The following is a 25,091-nucleotide window of genomic DNA, read 5'->3' as shown; positions in this document are numbered from 1 at the left end:
TAGCTATTAGATCCATAAAGATCAAAAGAATAAACATTGTATTAACTTTTTAACAGGTTTTATTATTATATATTTTTTTGTTTCTAATTTTATATATATTATACAATGTTGTAATAGGTGTTTCCAAAACTAAATTATACAATGTACATATAATTAATCAACTATTTATTTTATTTTCTAATAACACAAGTCCACTTATATACAGGGTGTTTACTTTAACTCATATCAAAGAATGGACTTAAAACTTCATTTATCTATATAAGTATATATGAGATATTAATTTTATGTATAAGACCTTTCTAAAAGTATTCTATATTTAGATTGAAAACGGTTTTACACTAAACGTAGTGTCTCTTATAGTTAGAGATAAATGAATTTTTTCATGCATGCTCTGATTTAAATCAAGAAATAGACACCTTATATACATTCCAACGTGATGTCGAATTTTCTGTTTAATTCAATATATATAAAGAATTCTTCTTTGTTATGTTTAAAAAATCTCAATTCTAATAAATTATTATATTCATTTCATTAGTTTCATAAATAGAACACTGAAAATATATTATATATATAATCACTTAAAGACGCATCACGCTAAATCATACAATCTCTAATTATTAATTATAATCCTTTCCTTTTCTTTTATAGAAATTATAGTACTAATGAAGCCTTATACAAATTTAAAGTCAGTTATTTGTCATAATTATAAAATTTAATATTTGGTATAATTGTTTAACAAAAGTGATAGATAATTTATATAACAATTGTTTCATTTTTATTTTATTTTATTAGAACATGCTTTCATGCCTTTTTTTAATTTAAACAAAAAGTTTAAATGGTGACGCGTCACTGTATAAAATTATTTCTGTATTATACACCATACCTTTTTAATTCTATTCAGCATATACAAAGATTTCGTTAGAGAAACGAATGTAAAAAACTAGCTTGTGAATTAATGATATCTAAGTATGTATCAGGGGGATTTTTAATAGGATTTATCAATGATATACTACATATGTATATATATAAACAAATTGATAATTCTATGTGAAAAATTTTCAAGTCTAAAACGTTAAGGTGTGGTTGAAAAATTGTTTGACAATTGCAAAAATGTGGTAATTTCAAAGATTATAAAAAATAAAACATCAGCTCCAAATCATTTAAAATCTTCCAATCTTTATAATTTTGTAAAAACAAAGAAAAGAAAAAAGTAGACATAAAAACATAAGACTTTAAATTTAAAAACTGTAATTAGTCTTAATTATTTTTGCATTTGGAAACAATTTCGTTTGTTTTTATACAATTTGAGTGGTTCTAATCTGATAAAATACCATATAAGTTTACGGGAAATATTACTGCGAGAATTTTAATTATACCATTTAACTTTTAATTCTTGAAAAAAAAAGGTAAAACAAAAAATAAAGTCTACTATACTAATATTGAAGCTGCGATGAACTGAGAAAAAAACAAGAAATAGAGAATAGCATAGTTAAACTCTCGCTTTATCATAATCTTCACACATAAAAATTATGGCTGCCATTTTTTTAGTGCATTAATAAAAATGCTTATAGAATATCATTGTTATTAACAATAAAAGGGAGAGTATAGTGACTTCTAAACAAATAATAATAACAAGTGTATACTGTTATCCCTAATTATTACATAGGAGATTAGACGTTTCAAATATTCATTATCCATTAATAATGGAACATTAGCTTGTATGATCATTATTTACGTTAAACCTTGTACCACAAAAATTATTAACGAATAATAAAAAAAATTATAATATTGGTAGAATGAAAGTTGACTACAAAAATATTAATCTAGTTGAATCTTCCAGCAGGTTTATATATGCGTCGCACCGTTTTTTATATTCTAAAACTTAGAAATACATACAAAAAATGTTATCCTTCGATACACACAACTCTCTAGTAGAAGTAGAGACGCTTGCAAAAAACTATTGTACTGATAAACTCAAACTGAGAAAGAGTAATAATAATAATGTATTATTAATTTTAGTTGTCTGTAATGGCATTCAAAATTTAGAAGCTAACAATAACTATACATTTCAGTTCCAATTTGTTACTGATTTAAATAAACTTTTTATTTAGCTAATTATTAGTTAGCAAAGTATTGAATTACAGGTATAAAATATTTTGTATACAACTGAACTATTAGCTGCTGCTTCTAATTATCTACAATAGAACAGAAATAAAAGTTACTCCACCTCTATCGAGACTTTACTTCAGTATGCTTAGAATCTATCAATAATTATTATTAATTTATAAACAATAAATATTAAAAATTTTCAAGCGTAGCAATCGAAATTTTCACTCTCCTTCACATTTCTTCAAAACGAGTTACTTTTATCAGATGTAATAATTTTTCTTCCTTTTGAATCTCATTTTCTTGATATTACAGTTAAATTATTCGATTATTTATATAATAAACCGAATTAAAAGAAAACCAGATATCTTCCATCCATGGCTAGAATAAAAAAATACTTTGTTTAAGCTCAGTCCATTAACAGAGTCAGCACATATCATCAATATGTATAAATACTGCTTTCTATTATTATAGTCAGTCTCCTGTTTAGTCTAAGGATTCCGTTACGTTTTCCCGCATATCACACTATAATAATACCCATAATTAGGGAAACACAAAACAAACAAAAAAATTACTACATTCAGTTAAGAATCTAAATATTAAAGAATTTCTGTTTTAGAATAAATGAAGCCAATAATAGATTCATATCTCTTTTTTTGTTATATGTGCGATAAATCCAGGGGATTTTATTCGCTAGCGAAACTAGAATTTGAGTGCTCTAAGAAACAATCATTTCACAGATCAGATCATCGATTAATAGGCATCTTATTTTCAGCAATGGACAAGCTGTGCTCCACACGAATATAAAAAACATACTGAAACCAAAGAATGTAACCAAACAGATTCGAACCTGCAAAAGAGATCTATTCTCAATTGAGTTTCCTTGGAGATAATAAATATTTATCGAAATTTTAGCAAAAATATTTTCTTTGGAACAAACGAGTAAATGATTAATTTGCTAAAGTTTTAATTAATGTCCATATACTATATATAGATTTATTATTATCAGGCATACATCAAGATGAGTCTTAGTCTCACCTTCCAAAGAAAAGTTTTACGTCGTACCAATGTCGTTATTAACCAACGAGTCTAGGAGAGACTGTTTACCGTCTCCCAACTCTAGGGGATCTGGAGTGCACAAATCGTTGTTAGAGTTATTCGTCGTTAAATTTGTACTTGGCGAAGGCGTTTCGTCGTTCAAAAACATGTCGTCATCAAAATCCAATAGTGTCGGTGTTGAACTATAAGCCATTATCTCCCCTCTGTTATTGCCATCCATTAATTCCGAAACTAAAATATTATTCATTAGTCTCAGTAAAGCTTTTATCAATTGCTTCCACGGTCCTGATCAGTCAAACATTTCTTTACCGCATTCAGATTCTTCCTCTTTCTCTTTGTTAGCGTGAGGATCCAGTTCGGGATTGACAGGTATTCCAAATGACATAGGATCGTCAGCGCCGAAGAGCTGCAATTTATATAATTAATCATATTTCTCTGATCATAAAATCCTAATATTATGTTTAATCATTAATAAAATTTACCCCAAGTAACGTATTAGCATCGATACTGTATCCTTCGTTTCGAAGAATCTCTCGCAGGTTTTCCAAGTCGTTTTGCATCGATTCCAGATGATTATCCATTTCTTCCCTAAAGACAATTATCAATATACATAAATATACCCGCTAAAAAGAAAATTCGCACAAGATAATCCCCGATCTTCCTGGACCAACGGCTAGAGCCCGAAGAATATTCACGGAATCTAATCTGGAAGGGCTGAGTTTAATCTGGAATGAACACGAATCTTTTAGCAAATAACAATGTTGGTCCAATATGCCATTCATCTCGGCAAACTTTTATGAAAAGAATGTACTTTGCAGGAATTTATTAAATTGTATTTGTAAGCAAAAAAATTTAATGAAATAATTTTAAATTTAAATAATGAAATTATTTATAAGAGAACTTTGTAATTTCACAAACTTTAAATAGCACAGATTAAATCACTGATATGCTATATTATATCTTCAATGGGATAATATATTAAAATTGTAACTCTGAAAAAAATCGTAAACTAAGGTACAATGCATTAGATCATATTGTGCATTAAAGTATTAGAATTTTTCCACTAATTTGAATAAAAAATAATCCTCGTATACTTTAACTAGTATTATTTTTTGCTACGAGATAATATCGTATCATTTAATATTTGACGAATATTACTAGCATTAAAAAAAGAACTTATGGAAGAAAAATTGCTAAAGTTTAAGTCCAATAATAAAACTTAAGCTATCTTCATAAAAGTACAAAAATTTGGATTACCTCCAATAGTGACAGGTATGCACTAATACCTTTTTGAGAAGTGAAACAAATTATCTTCACAAAATCATAAGTATTGCTGTTAAAAAATTCTGTAAAATGACTTCATAAAAGATACCAATAAAAGACCTAAAAATAACTTGTCAAAGACCTATAAAGTTTTCTTCAGTACAAGTTTTTAGCCAGTATCTTGAAAAATACTTTCCTTGAATTACCTCATTGAACATATTTGAAGTGTCCTGGTAGAATACCCTACATTGAAGCGTAAGAAGGTACGCCTTCAAGACATCTCTATTTTGAACTTACATTGATCCTAACCTGTATGTTCCTTCGCAGATGTTGTTGGATTTTACCCGTCTCAAGGAAAGGTCTTTTGAAGAACTGCTACCAGCTTCAATTTCTTTATCATTTGATTCAGTAGTCTGAGAATCAGTATTGGGACCATCATCCTGATTTTCCCCATCCAACATACTCTCCACTGCCTGTACCTACAGGGATTTAGACTCATAAGCCTCTGTGAAATTTTTAGCCAAAAATACTTGTATCATCTACACCATTCATAGCTCAATATATTAATGTTGGTCTTTTATGATTAATACAAACAGATGGTGATTTACAAGTATATTAGACATTTGCTTATTATTAAGGCAAACATTTCACACAGTCTTACATGAGCTACCCCATCGTCGACAATCGTCTCAGAGCTGCTGTTATACCCATCCTCAATAAATTCTGATCTTGCATTCTTCTTTGCACTGCTCTCACCGAGATCTTCATTTATAATTTCAGGTATAATTAGAATATCCTCCAGTTTCATCATATTTGGATCATTTTCTCTTATATCATCCTCCCCATCCAAAGTGTCTAGATCTAAGTCAGCATCTACTTCATTCTGCTTGTTCATATTAGCAGCCATTGCTGCTAATTTAGAGCTCCTCACAGTTGCCAATGGAACTGGTTTGGTGTTCAGGGTATTGCTCTCCAATATAGGCACAGATGTTGGAGAATCCTCTATAGGCATTTCTAATATATGTGTCACTTCCCTAAAAATGATACAATTCTTGCCAAATTTGGTTGATAAATGCAAAATTTACTTTGATCTAAAAAGTCGTTTACTTTTTTTGCGTAAAACTTTTTCATATATTTATTTAATATAAAAATAATTACTTTAAATAAAAAATAAATTGATGTAAAGTCTCTTTATATTTTACGCAACATTCATGCATAGATTAATCAAATTATACAGATAAATTCTACTGCTACAAAAAAAAAAAAAAAAAAAAACAAACAAAGTGTCCTACATAAAATAAGGAACAGGACCTGATGAGTAGAAATAAAAAATGAGAGAATGAAAACATAACAGTCTTGTAGATGAAAAAAAAAGTTAATTAGGTACAGCAACCTTCTGAATAGAAAAAGAAACAAGGTTTAAAAAGAATTAAACAAGTTAAAGAGCAAGTACTACGAAATTTCAAAGAGAATAAATGAGGAAAAACTAAATTTTAGGCACCAACACCAAATGGATTCACAAGAGAAAAATGCTTAACCTTGCTTCCTCTCCATTTTCCATAGCTGGGATAAAAATTTTCACAGGCACCTTGTTTTTCCTCCTAGTAATGTTCAAATTGGTTAAGAATTGAATAAATACATTCTGCACTTAGCTATCCTAATACCCTTGAGAATGTTCTATTTTCTCACACAGGAAATATTGCTTCAGCTTTATAGCAGTAAACATAAAACTACTTAATTTATAAAACTTTGTCAACGTGATACGAGCATATTTTTAAATATACTTGTAAATGTAAAACTTCAGTGAAAAAATTCTATGCATATACTAACAACACGCAAGATGATTAATCTTAAGAATACAATAGATATGTTTTAAATATTTGTGGTTAGTAATTTTTCTTAACACTTTTAACAGTACTTACTTCTTTTTACCCTTTGGTCCACGTTTTTTCTTTGTTTCTATTTCATCAGAGGTAATAAGCTCAATTTCATTGGAAAGATCATCAGATTGATCAACTAACTGTATGGTTTCCACATTTTCATCATCAATAATTGAAGAACTTTGATGTTCTGGACTTTCTATAGCTGGATTTGGATGATTTTCTAGCATCCTATTTAATTAAATTTAGAAAATTAAAGAAATTTAATACAAACTTAAGTGATTAAAGTACTTACTCAGCTACTATGTATTGAGAATCCAAGTCTGATTCTGAAGAATCTAACTCATGAATAACTGGTCCTGTTGAAGCTGTTTCTGACTAAAAAACATAAATGGATAATACAACAAATCTTAACATTAAATAAATATACATACCTTTGATAATTTAGCTTGTTTGCTTCTTTGCCTACTAGAATCATCTATCATAAGAGGATATCTTCTTTTGACAGTTAAGCCACTCCCTCTAGATGGTTGGACCAAAGTAACCAGGAAATGAATTAATTTGTTAACAATTTGTTGTTGCTTCAAATGCTTTTGCCTAAGCATAGCTAATTCTCTCCACAAGGCCTCATTTTCACGTTTCATAGCACCAAGCCTAGAATCCAAATGTTCCTGTCTTCCTCTCATACTACGTACTTCTGTTAGCATTTTATTCATTAATTCTGGCTTCATTGGTGTATGTGCTGGATCTTGGCCCTTACTTGATGCGATCTAAATTAATTTCACATTAAAACTGCCTCCTTTACAAATTAAGATAAATATGTTACAAAAATTGACCTTTCTTTTAATATGTTCCACGAGGTATGGATGACCTTTACAAAAGAATTGATGTGCAAACTCCATTTCATCCCTATCACATTTTAAACCACCCAGCTCTACTGAAACTTTCTTATGAAAGCCATCTAAGTGAAGAAAAACAAAAACAATAAAAAATTCTAGATTACATAATTGTTAAAAATAAATCTATTTCTCTTACACATATTCAACTGCCTTACAAAACTGGCCATATTGTTATGTTTGTAATAATGGGGTAACAGTTCCCTGGCAAATTGTGCCTGATTCCTTATAAAGAAGCTTCTTCCATTCTGTGAAAATATGAAAACATCAAATGTTTGGAAAAACAAAAATTATGAATTAATTGTTAAACATTACAGGGAATAGGCAGAAAATGTATTTTTCCAAAAAAATAAAATATTAAAATTATTGTGAAAAATAAACACAAAGCATTAGGAAAAAGAAATTATTATCAGTAAAAAGCAGATTAATAAAGATTTAATAAGTAGGCCTTATTTATAGGAGAATAACCTCTGCAATGGGATAATATTTGTCTAATAAGGGTTCATTGTCCCTCATAGGTCCAATGACATCAAATTGAAGCCAAGAAAAAAGTAATTAGTTAAAAAAAAAACAAGAATAGCAGCATAACTTAATTCAACGATAAGAATTACATTTCGATATGAAAAAGTGGTTGATAAACGTTTGGTCTACGTTTGTGTGTAAAAACCAAGAGCTCAATTGGTTACTTTGGTTTATACAAATGTTCGATCAGTATTTATACAGTATTAAAAATGGACAACGAAGAAGAGAAAAATGCAATAATTGAATTTGTAAAGGAGAATATTCTGCGGAAATAAGAATTGTAGTAAATTTGGAAAAGAGATACTTGAAAAGGAAAACTTACGGGCGACCAGCAAATAAGGTCGTCGGTTTCGGGATCCTCGACAAGTTTCCAGAGCTTGGCAAGAAAAGCCGGAACACCGGTTCCTAATTCTGGTATCGTATGCATCTTTAATGCCAAACTATTGTCCTTGCAAATGATAAACTTATCTTTTACGTTTATTCACATAGCACTACTGACTGCATAGCGTAATGTAATGGCTGACCTGTCTTGCCTGACTATCTGAGTCTTTCCTGACTTTTGTTGCTAGCTTCACTTCGCTAAATTTTCGAGTATCGATAATCAAGTATCGATAATAGAATTCAAATCTTAGTGCCACATGACACGCATCCTAATACCGTGTATGTAATTGATAATTAATACAACTCAATAAACATTTACAGGAAAGGTAATGAATAAAAGAATATTCAGTGAAATTTGCTTATTATTTATTGAAACATTTTAGGGTCTTTATTTAAATAAGTTTACGATGGCAGGCTAGGAAATCTTTATCTACATTAGGTAATTAGAAAATAGAAAGTAAATAAAAATCCCTTTGTACAAGATAAATTAATATTCTCATTCTCTCCTTCATTCGTTTGAACATTTTAGTCGCTGATTTAAAAAAGTTTAACTCGAGCGAGTTTACCCTAGAAAATTGATGTTATAGCTAATACTAATTAATGAGCGAAATTCTTAAGATTAACTCTAAGAAATTTTTCGTTCTAGTAAAAAGTTGGAGTGTAAAAAGAAGAATCGGCAAACACCTAGCCTCTCCATTGGAAATATTAGATAGTTCATTTCTATAGATCATTGTGACATATTGTGATATAGGGGTAAAGTCGATTTATACTATACGGCACCGAACCAACAAATCACTGACCGACACATTAGTTACAGGAGCGTGGACGTATCTTCTACACTAATTCAACCGACGTGTCAGTTGGTGCCGCACCGGTGCCGTATAGTGTAAATCGGTTTTAAGAAGGAAGGAATGAACAGAATAAAAAAAGCGTATTAAAGCGCCAAAAAAGAATCACTACTTTTTCTTTATACTCTCTCTTTTTTTAACCACTGCTGAACCTCCTTCTTTTGCCAGATGCTCCTATGCAGTATGACTTCAGAAAATTTGTCCAGTATCCTGTGTGTCAGAAACCATTATTATAACTAAAGAAAATTTGATTAAATTTAAAAAAATAATTTATTTTTTCAGCTATGGCTTACGAATAGTGAAACTTGTCCTTTTCATGGATTTAAAAAATATATGGTTGAAATATTTTTTAAGACATTCCCTTTTTACGAGACAATTGAAAAAAAATATATCAAATATATTTATAAATCATATTGAGCAGAATATAATAGATCTCCAGGCTTCAGGATTCGTAAAGTCTCATGAATATAATTAAAGCTGAAAGGGAGCTTATGTAGAAGTGACAATGTATACAACCTTGATAGCAGCAGGGGTCGAGATTCAGTGTCTGTACCGATGAGACTTCTTACCATCGCGAAGGCTAGAAGTTTTGGAACGTGATCTGGATCTTTTTCGATAAGAAATGGGCGAGCATCTTCTCTCCCTTGACGAAGACGCAGATCTCCTAAATTTATCCCTGGACCTGGACTTTTTTCGCCGTCTCGTGCTAGATCTGCTTCGGCTTGAGCGCGATATGCTTCTCCTTCTGTGCCTAGAACGCGAGTTTGACTTCCTCCTCCTAGATCTAGAACTGGATCTTCTCCTCGGGGAATGAGATCTTTTTCCCGACGTGGATCTTTTCCTGCTAATCGAACGAGATCGCGATTTCCTTCTTAACGAAGGGGACTTTCCTTTGGAGATCGAGCTGTTTCTACTTCCGCTTTGTCGACTAGTCGATCTCGACTTTCTCTTCCTGTTCCTGGACCTTGATCTGTGCTTCCTTGATGATCTATGAGCAGAGGAAGAATCGGATCGACGTTCTCTACCAGATTTACGTCGTTTATGGTTCCTCTCCTCGGATGACCTTGATTCAGATCTCATTTTACCATCCTTATCAGAAGATTTTGATCTTTTACTATGATTTCTATCAGAGGATTCGTGCCTCGTTTGTCTCCTGTCTGGTGTCCTAGAAAATTTTCTGCTAGATCTTTCGTTCGAGCGTGACCTCATCTTTTGCCCTCTGTCTGAAGACTTGGACTTTCGTTTATCGGTTTTCCTGCGTTTCTTATGTCTTCTGCGCTCGGTGGAACTAGTCTCGCTGTCGGAGGAAGGCGAGTGGCTCGAAGCCGAAGAAGGCGTTGCCGCGGGCGGAGTCCCACCTGAACTCGATTGCACTTCCGATGGCTCTCTCTCATTAGCTATCGTTTCTTTCTCATCAACTAAAGTGACGTCAGTAAACGTTAACATATTTCCATCCTGCATCTTATCCACGGACCACTGGCTGCTGCACAACCTTCCAAACCACTCCACAATTTTTTAAACTAATTTGCTTCGATTCGCAAAAGTCGGCTTGGGATCCAGAATTAGTATTGGGGAATGTCGGAAAAATTCCTGTGGAAGCCAGTGATCCATAGCGATTTTGGTAATTTATCGGCGGACGAAACATACCTGAGTGACTGCGGCTACTATTACCGGTATGATTTTCCTGCATTTTGGATAGATGTTCCTGAATACGATGCTGCTCTAATTCCTCAGCTTCGGCTTCTGCTTCCTCTTCTTCAGCGATCCTCGCCTCGATTTCCTCCTCGGTCTTTTTAAACGCCTGTTGTCTCCTTCTCACGATCTCCTACAAATTAATATTAATAATCAGAAATCAACTCTTTGCCTTGCTCAAATAAAGCTGAGAGAAAATAAATGCCAGGAGTGGGATACCAACTATCAATTCCTCATCGCTATCGTCAACTGATGCCTCAGATTCCGGCTGCTCCTCCTCGGATTCGCTATTACTGTCCCCGTAGATTCCGAGACCTACGACACACAATGGTATAGATTAAAATTCATTCTGATATTTGCAACATATATTTTTCATCTTTTCTCTTCTCTCATAGTAACGTAACATACGCTCGACCAACGAATTAGCTGCAAAGTGCAATTTTAGAATTTCCTAGGGCACAGCTTTGAGCCAGGAAATAGTCTCTATCGACAGATTTGCCGCCACGAAATTTTGGGCAAATTTCTCATTAATGGAATACTTGACTGAAGTGTTGAAACTCGATTGGTCCAATTCTGATGCGTAATATTAATAGATAACTTTCAAGGAAATCTTCTCGTGCAACAAGATTTGGAGTTTTTCGGTTGTCAACAAGTCAGTCAAGGATGAAGTTGGATCCGGCCCAATTGGGTGGAAGCGTTCCTAGGCGTGGTAGAGAAGAAAAGTTGAGCTACTTACCGAGTTTCCGAGTGATCTGAGCAAGAGGGGCCGTGTTGTTGAGGGATGCAGCAGGGGGCTCTCCTGCAGGGACTTACAATACACACGCATTTAATTAACCAGCTCCCATAATCCTGCCAACTGTTTTCTATTACAGCTGCTGAAATTCTTTTAATCGTTTTTACAACAACAAAAATCCAGTTTTCCTTTTTTTCAATTAACCAAATACCGAACGCATTTCTATCTACTGCAAATGATTTCCTAGCTCCAAAGAACGAACGCGGTACGATTAATCTATAAAATAATTGATCGAGCCAATGTAAAAAGTGCCTCCTTAATTACGTTATTTATAACTATCCTGAAAGAAGAGCGAAAAACAGGAAACCCTGAAATTAGCAAATAGTTAGATCAGTGGGGAAAACGACTGTTTAATTGCTTCATCTTGCTGGTATACATAACAACAGTCCCGCCGTTTGATTTTTTTAACTTTCGGATGGGTTTCTGGGGTACCTTTGGCACGCGTCCGATTCCAAACGCCGCGGCAAACTGATGCTATTTCCTCGTTGGTCACTTCCAGAAGAATTTCCGTCAAGGAACGACGAATTTTTAGCATCTAAAATATGTATCTATCTCAATGCAAGCAAATCTTATTCGCTCATAACTATTTACTATATTCTGCAACGTTGCTTTACCATATCCTGAAGAATGTCCTCTCGAGATCTTTTACTCACTGCTGGAGTAGAAACTGATGTAGACTCTGTAAGTGGTGACCCATCGCTTTGTTGTCCATCCGGGGAAACTGCATCTCGGAAACGAGACTTTCTGGCTCTCGCAGTAGCTTCTTGTGGTTTCTCGTAGTTATTTTCCGTATATTCATGATGAATCTCAGCTGGTGGTTCTTGTTCTGGCTCCTCTGAATCCGAATCCTGATAGAAAAATATTACCTTCTAGAGTTCCCATAAAATAAGAAAATATACAACTAATGTCCAGTAGTTACGAATTTGCTTTTTTCCGGGTGTAAAACTGTCCGAACTTCGTCCTCTGCCTGTTTCCGAGCTTCTAATTCTTGCTTCCTAAGATGTTCCTGTTTCTCTCTCTCAACAGCCTTCTGTTTCTCTCTTTCCATTTTCTCCAATCCTTCCCTTATCCATGCTGGCAATTGCCTACGTTTAGCTGCGTCTAAACATTACAGAAATCTTGTTATTGTAAAGCTCTCATATTTTTTTCTATATCTTCTGTGACTAATTACCTATAGTTTGACTGGTATCTTCTTCTGGAGTCTTTTCCCTATCATCTCTGCTACTTCTACCAGTTTCAGGATTTCTAATATGAGGAAGCCTGTTTCCATGTCTCACTCCTTTCATAAATGGGGATGACTGTATTTGAGCTGCATTGTGTGCTTCACCAGGCCAATAAGTAGAAACCTAATGAAAGATTGATAATCAGATGTTAGTACTTTCATTAACACTAATTTTAATAGGATTCCTACCTGGTTGTAAGGCTGAGTAGAAGGAACAGCATTGTAATTATACGCTGTTTGCACAGCTGGAGGTGGAACGTTAAAAGGAGTAGTGGAAGAAATATTGGGAGCAGGGGGTGCGACTGGAATTCCACGCAATGAAATAGGTTTTCCATCAGGTCCTATTGTGACCCCTGGAGGGGGTACACCTGTCCATTCCCATTCCCCAGTACCAGATGTTGTTGTATTCCAATGGCCCCATTGATTCCATTGATTCCAAGCATCAGAGCCACTGATGGATGGTGCTGGAGGAGCAGGAGGGACATCGTCATCTTTGGTATCCATATCCATCGGTGCTTCCCCACCTCCATCATTAGAGATATTAATTGGATCTATGAAGGGAGGAGGAGGAGCAGGGGGGACTACAGTCTCCTTCATTTTTATCCATTGCTGTGCCAATGCTGCCCAGTCAACTAAAAATTTCAATCCAATTGATTCATGCTTGAAAAATTGAGTGTACTTGGAATATTAATGGGAACATTGTCAGTAGTCATTTGTACCTTGATCATTGCTCAAATTTTGATACGCAGAGGGATTCAGAGCCCACTGCGTGGAAAAGTCCTTTCCCCCAAACATATCTCCACTCATCTTCATCTATGTTAAATAAAACTAACAGAGTTCGAAACATGGGCTACAAACTTCATTTTTGTTTGCTGTCCCAGCCCCTCAACCTCAGCCCCAGCGCTTGCAGCGTCCTCACGGCAATTCATGAAGTACATCGGAACTAAATGGTGTACGTGTGCACAAGTGTTAGTATGAAATTTAAAAACCAACAATGACGTCACTTTAGGCATGTATATTGAATATTTTATTGATTGCAATTTAATATATTAAATAACTTAAATGTCACTTTTGGTTATAATGTTTCTTAAAATCAACTACGCTCATGATGGGAAGTCGAAATACCGGCCATTCTATTGTGCTCTCTATTCGCGTGAGTTGCGCGCATGCTCTGCCTGCTGTTCACTTGCTAAATCATTACCTGCAGATTCCTGAATTACCCACAGTTCTCCGATTTTGGAATATTTGTGAAGGTGTACGGGTTTTTAAAATGTCAATCTTTTATATCAACTTCACCTATTACGTATTGAAAATTTTTCCGAAATATATGCTCTACCGCCAAAAGATGCTACAGACAGTCCAGGGAACATATAATAGTAAGACTGTAAACTGGCATGATGGAAGTTTTTTGTACCGATTTTAATTAATAAACTCTCCACAAGAGCGCTACTTTATAAGGGTCACCTAAATGGCGCCTCACGGCCTATCGCAAACAAAAACAAAACTCGATTTATTTGAATCACGGTAATTTTATACCAATAATTGAACTATTGTCTAAACGTTATAAAAAATATATGTGAATTATTAAAGGAATAGCTGAGAGAAGATTAGAATTCCACACTGGAAATTGAAGATTAACCTAAAGTAAATCTAAAATTGGTTTTTGAATATTAAGGTTAACATTTTAAACTTTCTGTTACATAAGTTTTTAACGATGATTCTTAAGAACATTTCTTGCATATTTTCCGAATATTTCAGTTGATGCGTTTTAATCCTGGATAAGGAATAATGTTAATGAGACGATGTAATTGGTTAGCATAGGGGTATACGCGTGGATAACGATAAAGCCCCTGCGTGGGTGGGAGGAATTGCGTAAATAAACAGGAGAAAGAGCGGGATGGTACGTTTCGCTTTCCAGTTTTCAAAGTGCGAGCGTCTCGAAGTGTTTGCTCAAACGGGAATTCCGCCAGGCAGAATTATATCTATACTAAAGAGTTTCTTCAGTCTCAAAAATATAAAACAAAATTTCCAAGAGATCGCGATGCAATCTTTGTAGCGATGGCGCGGAGCTTGATATCGATAAAAAGAGTTTCAGATATGCCAGTTGCAAAGTCAAATTAATCAATCGATGATATTAACAAGATTGACGAACAATCATGTGGCTGCCACGGGAGAGCAACTCTACATTTTACGTGAATTTCGATTTTCAGTCTTTACCAACGACCATGGTGAGTTTTTAGCAAATGATTAAGAAGAAATGTTTCTATTGTGAAAAACTTTAGCAGAGAGTGAAGAAAAGTGAAACTGACTTTACGCTTTGCCAGTTCCTGAATTACAATGGGATTCATGGAAGTTAAAATCATTTCAATCGCCATGAAGAGATCCTAATCGCAGGAATTTGAGTAACGTAATTTTTCAATCCCTGCGTCTTCCATTAGTTCCATTAGAGAGTAAAGCAATTAAAAGTCTGAGTAAAAGTCGATTTTAAGAAAGATGTGCTATTAGTATACAGTCTTCATTGCATACACTTTTCTACACTAATGTATCTTTTGCAAAAAGTGTATAATCAAGAACATCTACTACTATATATACTTTTTTAGACAATGCAGAAAGTACAGACGGTAAGAACATACCTCATACGCTTGACTTTGTAATGATTTAGATTTTAAACGTTTAGATGTGTTTAGACTTGAGAGGATCCGGGCTGATTTTGTGAGTCGGATCGATTATTAGTCATTCGTGGGACATTGTGTGGAAGCGAGGACAATGTGAAGTAGAGGTGAAGAAGGCACGGAAGGCACGAAGGCACGCTTGACGCAACAAAACACACAGTCCCGAGCGAGCAAATGGAGAATTCGAGTCACGAAGAGTCACCCGGACACGCTAAGCGCACACAGATGCCATTCAAAACAAATAAAGAAACGAACGATTGGAAATGGCACTCACCACGTGCCACGTAAATACAAACAGAATCTTTTGTCTCCCCTTTTCTTTTTACTCGAAAGAAAGAGGTATGGTCCCAAGGTGGAAAGAAATTTTAAAGGGAGAAGATTTATTTTTAGCCAATTGATCGAATCGATTGGTTATAGTTTTGACCATAAAAGAGAGAAGTCTTCGAGGTTTAAGGGCGGTCTGAGATTACACCGAAAATCTCATAGTGGTTAGAATAGAGGAATCTTATAATAAGGGGTTCGCCGGTTCGTGTCGAGCTAAATCGACTAGAAACGACGGTTAATGGTGGGGAAGGGGACGAGGAGGGGATTTCCAAGTTGGAAGGGGTCTGGATGGCGAAGAGAAGGTGGTGGATGAGGAGGAGATAGGAGAAGTCAGGAGAACGCGAATAAGGGAAGGGTTTACACAAGAAGAACGGCTCGTGCTAGCTGTTCAGTGCTCGGTGCCGTTCTGTCCTGTTGTTAACCCTATCGGTGTTTAAAAAAAATTTTCACCTCTTGTGAATTCCCATTTCGCTTATGATCGTCTCGACGATTTTATCAAGCGTACCGGCTTTTCATCGGCGATATTCGCATGATGCAACAAGACCTGATGCAGAATTAAAGGTAAAACCAAAAAATTAATCATCTTATGAAAAAACTTTAATAAAAAATACTTATAATAAATTCAGTAGATCATGATAGTAAATTATATTTTTTTTATCCAATTTATTTTCAATCTTTATTATTCTATCTCCAATAAACTCAATTTCGAGGAAGTATGTACACTGCAACAGTCGGCACACGCTAATTTAAGCGATTAACGCGTAACCAAATTACCGATAACGAGGGAATTGCAGTACAAGAAGTAATTTTGAGTTTACAGGAGAATTGATAGGTGGGATCTTCTTATTTGCAGTATCCTTGCGATTAAGCGAGTGACCAGGTGGTTTTCTTGACTCTTACGAATGAACTGTAAACATCCGGTGTCTAATGATAACTCGCGATAAAGACCCCGCATTAAAAAAAGGAAAAATGAAACCAGTACATTTATTTCCACTCAAGTGGTTTCCAGTTGATTTCTATGAGCGAAAAATGAAGTGATAAAATTGGTCAAAGGTTCGTTTATTTTGTAAATTTTGGCGAAAGGTGTGAAAGAAGAATGCGTCTGACGGTTGTCTGCTCGAACAATGTAAATTAGCATAACTCGTCACCGATTTTGCAGAAGCTGGAAATATTCTGAAGCCTCCTGGGAAAGAAGAGTAAAGAATAGAGATTCCCTTGAGATGATTTCATTGAGAAGCTTATTAACAATAATCCCTAATTAAATTCTTGGGACAATGGAAGAGGATTTAAGAATAAGAATCAGTTAAGCTACTCTCGAGATAGCTACTAATATTGATAATTGCCCTTAACGAGACTGAACGTTCTCTATTCCATGTCATGTCGCATAGCAATCATTAAGGGGTATAATATACTTTGTTCTTTATTATCTTGAACATTAAAACGTTTAAGCACCGTCGCAAGAGAACGAATTTCCTCTTTTGCATCACTCAATTATATTCATCCAATAGAAGCTAATTTGAACAATTAACTTAATTTATTACAGTAATCATTCAAGGTTTCTTTTCTCGGACAGAAATATGAAATTTTTGTATGGTCGAGTGACGAGGATTATGATTGAAATTAAATTGGAAGTGCTATTATTCGAGTTTCCTGATTCTTGCCACTTGCAAAAGTATAACTGTAATAACTGTGAAATTCGTATTGCTCACCATTAAGCACTGTCAAGAATGAAATTTTGAAGGAATGGATGGTCGAGTGACAAGGATTATGATTGAAATAACATTAAGAGCTTCCTGATTCTTATCGCTTACATAAGTAACAACGATTCCTATGAAATTTCCGTTGCTCACAGTGAGCTCTACCAAGGATGAAATTTTGAAGGAAGGGATGGTCGTTGACAAATACGACAAGCAGAAATAACTTTCACCTCCATAATTGATCGTGCACGCGTCATATCTGCAGGATTCACGACACGCACGTGCTTGAAGCGGCACGCGTACTTTCCTTGGATTTTTCTCTCATTATCCATTGGCATTCCGCTCTGATTGTTGGTAATTTCCGCTCCATTAAAGTGACGAAAAAGCTTCATCTCTCATTAGTCGATAGTCAGATAAGCTTTGAACTTGCTACAGACGTATAGTTGGGATAGCCAAACTGGATGTTGAACATTTAATCGTTTTATTTTACGGAGAGCGTGAGAGATTGAAAATTGGGTCAGCTTGTAATTAACCAGCCGTGCTAGTTTGCTCTACTTCTGCCTTTTTTCCTTTCTTGAACGATGTAAAAATTGCAAAACTCCTACATAGTCGTTTCTAATATCTGCAACAGAAATAAGAAAACTATGTTTAAGTCTTTGTTTAATTAATTATAACCATTACCCTTTTCCCTATATTGATTTTAAATTTTCTTACGGTAAAGTAGCATCTCGGCTAGTGTTATTGTTTGATGAAGCGGCACAGAATGGAAAAAAATAAAGGGAAAAGGCAATCCTAGAGATTCTAAAAGCGATTTGCGGCATGTTTATCAACAGTAATCAACAGTATTCGCGCGCCGCAGCAACCACTGCGCGCCAAATTGATACAGCATTTTAGGTTAGGACGCTAACGCTTGAAACGATTGATGCATTAACGAGATGTTGTGTTAGATACGTAAAAAGGTAAAGCTCGCTCACAAATCAAAAGTTGGTTGGAGCATCATTGTTTGCCTGATTCCAGATGAAAATGTATTATGGAAATAAATTTTAGAGATTCTTAGTGGGTTAATGGTAAGTTTATCAACAGTGGCTACGAGTATTTTTACTTTAATGGAGCCTGTGTTTTAGGTAAAAAGATCTAAATTGATTGAAGTGAGACCCCAAAACATTAAGCGAGATACACAGAGCTTTCTTAGGCGCTAAAAGTGTCATCTCGCAGCAACCTTTTTATGGCGATAAAAATGTAGTGTTACATGAATTACAACAGCAAAATATTATATAGTTTTTCAAACTCAATTGGTTTATCAACAGTGCTAGCCTAATGGATTTAGTATTTTAGAGTGGGACTTTCCAAAACAGTTGAGGCAAGAATTGAAAGATAGCGCGAGGAAAGCGAAACCTTCATAGATGCCAAATTCAACTTGGAGCATCCATTTATATTAGAGATGAAAAGAAATTATGACGATAAAATACTATAGGTTTTATAAATGGGCTGCTGGTGAGTTTATCAATATTCTTTGCCAGTATATTGTGTATAGAGACGGTTCGAAACAGCTCAGGTGAGACTGAAAGTGGCAAATTGCGCAAAACCCGCATAAAAGTCAAAAGTTGGTTTATTGCACCACCTGCCTACGAGAGATGAAAACTATATATCAAAAGAGCGTAGAATATTAGCAGTAGAAAAAGCCTGCTGAATCACGAATCCGGTTTGGCAGAGGAGAATTATCATTATTATCAGGAGAAGTATATCGTTATCAGCGAGCATTAGAGATAAAAAGTAGCGTGTGACAACGGTCAGTAGTACAGTGTCCTTGCTCGTTGAGGTGGAGAACACGGTTTCCGTATCCGTGGCACTGGATAATACAAGAAGCGAAGGATCGAAGCTCTACGCGATGTACAGAGTACCGTTCCAAGCATGATGACGTCAAAGCAACGATGTCGAATCGCTCCGTTGTGGGAAAAATCGAGCGAGGGACGACTGAAATATTAATAGCTAGGAGATGTCGTGCAGGAAAAAAATTGACGCTAAGATCTCGCTGGACTATGTTCGTTTCACGGTAAGAAATTGCATAGCTTGAGTAGGAGGATTTAATTAAGGAGAGAAGAACACACACAGGTACGTTTTGTATCTTGGGAGTCTCTAAGCCAGACCCTTTCCTTCTTTTATTCCTTTCATCAGCCCCCCCCTCTTGCTCTTTCTCGTTCAGTTCTCCTTAGCTCCTCACATCTACAGTCCCCCCATCACCCCTCGGCCATCATTCTAACCGTTTGAACTTCAGTTTGCCCACAGCAGTATCGTCCCTTCAAAAGATTCGAGTCAATCGAGTTGCAAGATGCTACCAGAATCTATTCTCTCCAATTCTCTTCAACGCATAGTAAGCATAACAAAACAAGAGCTTTTTGCCACGAGTTTGTAAGAGTTTTAATGACTTGGAGAAGATAAGGCAACAAGAAGATCGTTTGTTTACTTGGTTAAGACTCTTCTTTTGAGCGAAAAGAGAGGGAGAAGAAGTTACAGGAAAGATTGGCGAAGTTGGAAGTTGGAGGGAAGATACTAGGTTAAGGCTCGCTGATTGGAATTTGTTGGCGGAACTGGAGGAAGTCGAGGGAAAAGTGGGAAAGTGTTAAGTAGCGGTGTTACGATGGACTCGATGTAACGGTTCTCGGCTATCCCCGGTCGGTATCGTCGGGTCTCGGTAATTCCCGTCCGAGATCGGCGATCTCCGGCAAAATTCGTGACCGGCGTGGAAAGCTATAGAAACACGCCAGATCAGCCAGCTGTGTCGTGGACGGTAAATCGTCATGTCAACATCGGTGAAAAATACCTGATATTCGTTGTTCATCCTCGAGCTTCCTTCCGTCCGGAGTGAGATTCCGAAGGTAAAACTCTTTCACGCGACAGAAAGACCTTCCTCCTTTTTTTCTCTAGAAGTTTGATATAAGGAACCAGAAATGCTCTTCTGCATGAAATAATTTTGGTGGGAAATCTGCAGTCCTGATTGGATAGATTCATTTTCGAGATCAAACATGATTGGCTGAACGGATCATTAGCGTAGGAGTAGAATCGGTGGGGATTTTTTAACAAAATAATGATACATTTGTTAAAATTCTTATATTGTATTTCAGGTATTTGGAACGTTGTGTGAGTCGGTAATAAAGAATGGATAGGTGGAATGTATACGTGGGAACTGAATGTTCGTGACCGCATTCTGATTAGAAGCTTGTTGAGCGAGGTGAGGACGTTCCATTTCACAGGCTGAGGAATTTCTTGCATGAAATTCCGTAAGGTCATAGGAGAAAGTGTCTTTCTTCTGTATTATGAAAGAAGCGGAAAACCAACTGACGTTGAGACGAGTTGCATTAAACTCGATGACGTCAGGGGATGGTTAAGGGGATTCCTACGAGGAATCCGTCAGAGGTGGAACGAAAAACCGTTGGTCAAGAATGGAGAAAGTCGCCAGCATACTTGTTGGTGGCCTCGAAAATCGCCTAGCTACGTGGGTGTTTCCAAGTACTGGATAATATCGCCAATCCGTTGTCTTGTATCTTCAGTATTATTAAATCAATTTTTTTTAACACTTGATCCCATTGAGGGACTACCGTGTCTATGAATTGATATTTTCTCACTCTATGTAAAATACATAGCGAATGTGATGATTGAATAGGATTGTTTGGAATGAAAATAATTAGCTAAGCGTATTTTCAGATGGATACCGAGGTACGGACGCTGAAGCAGGAGCTGGCTCGTACCCAGGAAGCGTTGAGAGCGGCTACAAGGAGGTGCAGGGACCTGGTGCGTGAGCTGGACAACAGAAGTGCTGGACAGGACTCTGAACGTGCTCTACGAGACCAGCAATTGTCGAGGATTTTGCGGGCACTACTGGTTCTCGAGGCGAGACTCAAACAGGAGCAAAAATCGATACGACAGCTGCTTTGCGAGAAGGACCAGCTGATAAGGAACCAGCAACTGGAAATAGCAACGCTACGTCGATATACGAAAAACTACATTAAATGCAATCGTGAAAATGGATTTAATAAGGCAGAGGAGTCTGGGGGTAATAACAGTCCTCTGGAAAATGCTTCTAGTACTCTGGAAACACAGCTGGAGACCGAACGAAATTCTGCACTGAGCAAGGATATTCGAGATCTCAAGTGTGAGATAATCACCAGACTAATTCCTGGTGATTCCTCATCGTTTTCGCTTCTGGAGCGTGGAATTAAAAAGACTCACAGCTTCGCCGAGAGCGATATTTCCAAGACGAGTTTGACCAGTAGTGAGTACACTGATGTTTCTATGGTCACCACTACCACAGATGGCAGTCCCTCGTTGTTGAGCACCGAGGGCTTCTGCGAAGGTGACAGTACTGATGTTTCACCTGGATCAACCCTGAATAAGTCCAACAGATGCACACCAACCATTGCGAATGATAGCGAGAATGAGATTACGGTAATTCTCAACGATTCTCGGGAGTTAACAGAATTGGAGGATAAAGAATCAGTCCAGGATACTCGATTTGTGAAAAAGAATGTTTTTAAGGGACTCAAGAAGAACTGTGCTAATGTTGAAATTCCTATTATTACCAGAAGCGACAGTAATGATGATGGAATGGACTGTAATTTTGCCTCTGATGATGATGATAAGGACTTGGAGCCTGTCTATGAGAATTCAAATCTTGAAAATCGTACTACTAATCTTGATAATGACGTTTCTAACATCATAGACTGTAAAGATTTTAGTAACAATAATGATTGTAGCAGGAATAATAACAATAATCGTGTGTAAGTATATTTTTCAGTTTTATTTTTCCACTGGAGAAAGATTTTTATAGATTGATTTGTTTTGTAGGAATGGGAAAGTCGATATGGACGAACCAGCAACTGAGGAGAGCAGTGGGAATTGGTACAGCGATCCAGACGAGGATAGAATAAACGATGATGCATTAAGGCACAGTACATATCGACCAAGCAGTAATCATAATTCAGTTTTAGAATGCGTGAATCAGATTTTATTGAGGGATATGGAAGAAGAGGAAAATGCTCTCTCGATGACTAGGAGATACAAGCAAAGAGGCAAAGTTGTTCGGTTCCAAGCTAAGTTGTCTGACATAGAGTCGGTTGGATCCGAGATAGAAAGAAGAAATTCAGAAGAATCCAGCAAAGAATCGACTACTAATGGTTCCAATGAAATGCCTCGTAATAATTTTGAGGCAACGTCTTCTGAGGATGAGTTCGGTATGAAAATAATTCAATCCCCTGTGATTGATCCTGCTGAAGCCGGTCTGGACGAAGATCCGGAAAAGTCTAACGCTATACCTTTAGTTATCATTGAACCGAAGGAAGAAAAGATTGAAGAAGCTAGGAATCCCATATTCGCTTCTATAATTTTGGCACAAAAAAAGATTCAGGCCATCAATCCCCCTTTAAAAATGGAAAGGATAGAAGAGAAAACCTGTTTGGAAATGTCTTCAAAGGGTCTGACAATTGCTAAAAATTTGGATTATGAAGATATAGAATCTCTTCCAGGGGGGAATATCACTCCACCGAAAACTCCACCTGCTCTACCCCCCAAGCCACAATTTAGAAACAATACTTTGATCTTGAAGAAAATTCCCAGTCCTTCGTTTCTTATAGTGGAGGGTAGAAAAAAGCAACAGCTTTTGGAAAGTAATTCTGTGGATCATGGAAAAAAGATACTGAATTTAATTTCATCCCCATTAAAGACTTTTGATAGTCAAAAATATTTGAATTTTGACGAGCCAACGAAATCAAATGTCAAGGGGGAGGAGATGAACTTCTGGAGGAATAAATTCAACAACGTTAGATCCTCTTTCCAAAGGCAAACGGACCACAACTGTTACGAGCAATGCGGGAATTCCCCAAAGGTGACGAATATGGTTCGTCACTTTGAGGAATTTAAGATAGGTGATTCTGATCATCAAAAAGATCGTAATAAGCCTAGAGAGAGATACTCTACGGATTTGGAGCAGGGAATCGATATCAGGCAGAATTTCGAGGAATTCAATTTGGACGAATGCGACTTATCCGATGACCCTGATAGACTGGAAGGTGATGGCTCTGAGAGACTTGGAACTCTGTCATTAATACCACACAACGAGAATCCAATTACCACCAAAGACAACAACAATGTTGATCCTCCATGCTTAAACAGTGGTTATGACAATTTTCTAGAAGCGACGGGACTCAGCAATAAATCTATATTGACGCCATCCAGGTTGCTCAGCAATCATAAAAGTATGCTTAAACCGAAGGACGTGAAGTATAAGAGTAAAATAAAAGCAACGGCCGTACTTGAAAAACATGGCGTCTCTGCTACCGGTGTAACTAACACGACACATGTTAAGCATTGGACAGGACCGTTTGTATGACGTTTAGCTTCGCGTGTCATTCCAGCGCACGTCCTGCGTAAGAGCTCCTTATCGTTTCGTTCAAACGAAACTTAAAGTCATAATTGTACATAAATTTGTGTAAATCAAATTAGTATCTATGTTAAAGATAGATCGTGTTTTCGTTTTTCATGTCCATCATAAACAAGACATGATATAAATTATTATTATGGTTAAGGTGGCTTCAGCGTTCGGTGTCGTGTCAAATGAACCCCTTTAAGGGGCAGTAATAATTTATTTTGATAAAACTATTGAAATCTATATAAAAGCATTGAAGACTTACTGTTTTTATGAAAAGATAGAAAAGTTATTGCTTTTCATACTGAATGTTATTAAACTCTAGACCGTGGGAAAATTTTATATAAGACTGTTAAGAGTGATTCACATTGTTATCCTTAAACCGAACCGAAAATTAGCAATCCCCCATTTTCGAAATTCCAAAGGTCGAAAAGAATAGTTTACAGTATCATAAACTCACACCAAGATAGAGCCTTGATAAAGCAGAACTTCAATGTTATCTGCAAATTTTACTTCACCTAGGTGAATCTCTGAATGGAGCTTAAGTTTCAGCATAGAAGTAAGTTTAAGTATAGGGATGAGTTATGAGCAATGTAAGGAACATATCGTTATTGATACATTTGTTGATTTATGAAACTCTTTACAGATATGTATTCGAGATATCCCAAGATTCGAGTCAAGAAAGTAAAAAAGGGATGGTTTCTGTGCAGAAAAAGGTGATTTCTAGGGGTTGCAATGAAAAAATAATATTATCATTTTGTTTATCCTCTAAAATCCATATGTACATATTTACTTTGAATTTTAAAAATTCCAACATTTTCGCTATTGTAAACCGCCGGAAAGTATTATATAATTATAAAACACTACTTGAGATGGGAACTTTATTGGGGTCAGCTTCAAAAAATATGAATAAGTTCTGTGGACTTTCCAAGAGGAAAAAACTCGTAAAAACCCCGGTGATCTAAAGGTTCAGCGATACTGTAGTTTATGGAGTTAGTAATTTTAAAACAGACACTGAGCCACTACATTCTTTACGCAAAGATTAACCACTGTAACTTATTTTCGGTTTTTGATATTTTATTCTTTAATCTCAGTTCTCTTTCTTATATATTCGATAACTTTATATTTTAGGTGCTTAAATCACCTCTGTAAAACGAATTATAATAAGCATCTAATGTTTTGTAGCAGTCTATTTATATTTGAGTTTTTGATCATTTACCGTTTTATTGATGAATTGTTTGTTGACTCCTGATTATTTTTACAGAAAAGCTTACAATTCAAAGAAATTTGTATAAAGTTTAAACATTTACTTTATTTT

At 35.8% G+C, this 25,091-nt stretch overlaps 3 protein-coding genes across 10 annotated transcripts; 1 reads left to right on the top strand and 2 right to left on the bottom strand.

Moving 5' to 3' along the window:
- Positions 1-37: 37 nt before the first annotated feature.
- Positions 38-8,264, bottom strand: LOC136783291 (heat shock factor protein-like). Of its 2 annotated transcripts, none has more exons than XM_066743343.1 (13): positions 8,049-8,264; positions 7,344-7,452; positions 7,145-7,269; positions 6,743-7,078; positions 6,604-6,686; positions 6,351-6,539; positions 5,967-6,029; positions 5,090-5,462; positions 4,726-4,907; positions 3,648-3,753; positions 3,475-3,571; positions 3,145-3,396; positions 38-2,956 (listed from the first exon to the last, which is right to left on the bottom strand). In XM_066743343.1, the coding sequence occupies exons 1-12, from the start codon at positions 8,151-8,153 to the stop codon at positions 3,161-3,163; spliced, it is 2,004 nt and encodes a 667-aa protein (XP_066599440.1). In that variant the 5' UTR covers positions 8,154-8,264; the 3' UTR covers positions 38-2,956; positions 3,145-3,160. The 2 variants fall into 2 exon arrangements, with proteins under 2 accessions (XP_066599440.1, XP_066599441.1); XM_066743344.1 differs by having other exon boundaries at positions 4,738-4,907.
- A 192-nt stretch (positions 8,265-8,456) lies between these two features.
- Positions 8,457-15,404, bottom strand: LOC136783280 (arginine/serine-rich protein PNISR-like). The gene is made up of 12 exons (XM_066743320.1): positions 15,296-15,404; positions 13,382-13,605; positions 12,852-13,294; positions 12,612-12,786; positions 12,360-12,541; positions 12,055-12,288; positions 11,873-11,975; positions 11,384-11,455; positions 10,871-10,962; positions 10,603-10,780; positions 9,472-10,373; positions 8,457-9,165 (listed from the first exon to the last, which is right to left on the bottom strand). Exons 2-11 carry the CDS (start codon positions 13,473-13,475, stop codon positions 9,496-9,498), a joined length of 2,451 nt encoding a protein of 816 aa, XP_066599417.1. The 5' UTR covers positions 13,476-13,605; positions 15,296-15,404; the 3' UTR covers positions 8,457-9,165; positions 9,472-9,495.
- Positions 15,405-15,955: 551 nt separating this feature from the next.
- LOC136783273 (uncharacterized) lies at positions 15,956-25,044 on the top strand. Of its 7 annotated transcripts, XM_066743302.1 has the most exons (6): positions 18,023-18,314; positions 18,373-18,422; positions 18,480-19,408; positions 19,631-19,726; positions 21,058-22,130; positions 22,198-25,044. In XM_066743302.1, the coding sequence occupies exons 3-6, from the start codon at positions 19,352-19,354 to the stop codon at positions 23,735-23,737; spliced, it is 2,766 nt and encodes a 921-aa protein (XP_066599399.1). In that variant the 5' UTR covers positions 18,023-18,314; positions 18,373-18,422; positions 18,480-19,351; the 3' UTR covers positions 23,738-25,044. The 7 variants fall into 7 exon arrangements, 6 of the variants coding, with proteins under 6 accessions (XP_066599400.1, XP_066599399.1, XP_066599402.1 ...); XM_066743305.1 differs by lacking the exon at positions 19,631-19,726 and having other exon boundaries at positions 18,024-18,422; XM_066743306.1 differs by lacking the exons at positions 18,023-18,314; positions 18,373-18,422 and having other exon boundaries at positions 19,365-19,408; positions 19,631-20,231.
- The last annotated feature ends 47 nt before the right edge of the window (positions 25,045-25,091 follow it).

Source organism: Prorops nasuta, unplaced genomic scaffold, assembly GCF_024137725.1.
Source record: "Prorops nasuta isolate Cenicafe-Biocafe unplaced genomic scaffold, Cenicafe_Pnas_1.2 PNAS00033, whole genome shotgun sequence".
NCBI lineage: Eukaryota > Metazoa > Arthropoda > Insecta > Hymenoptera > Bethylidae > Prorops > Prorops nasuta.
Note: the sequence above shows the minus strand (reverse complement) of the source record. Positions and strands in the feature narration are given on the sequence as shown.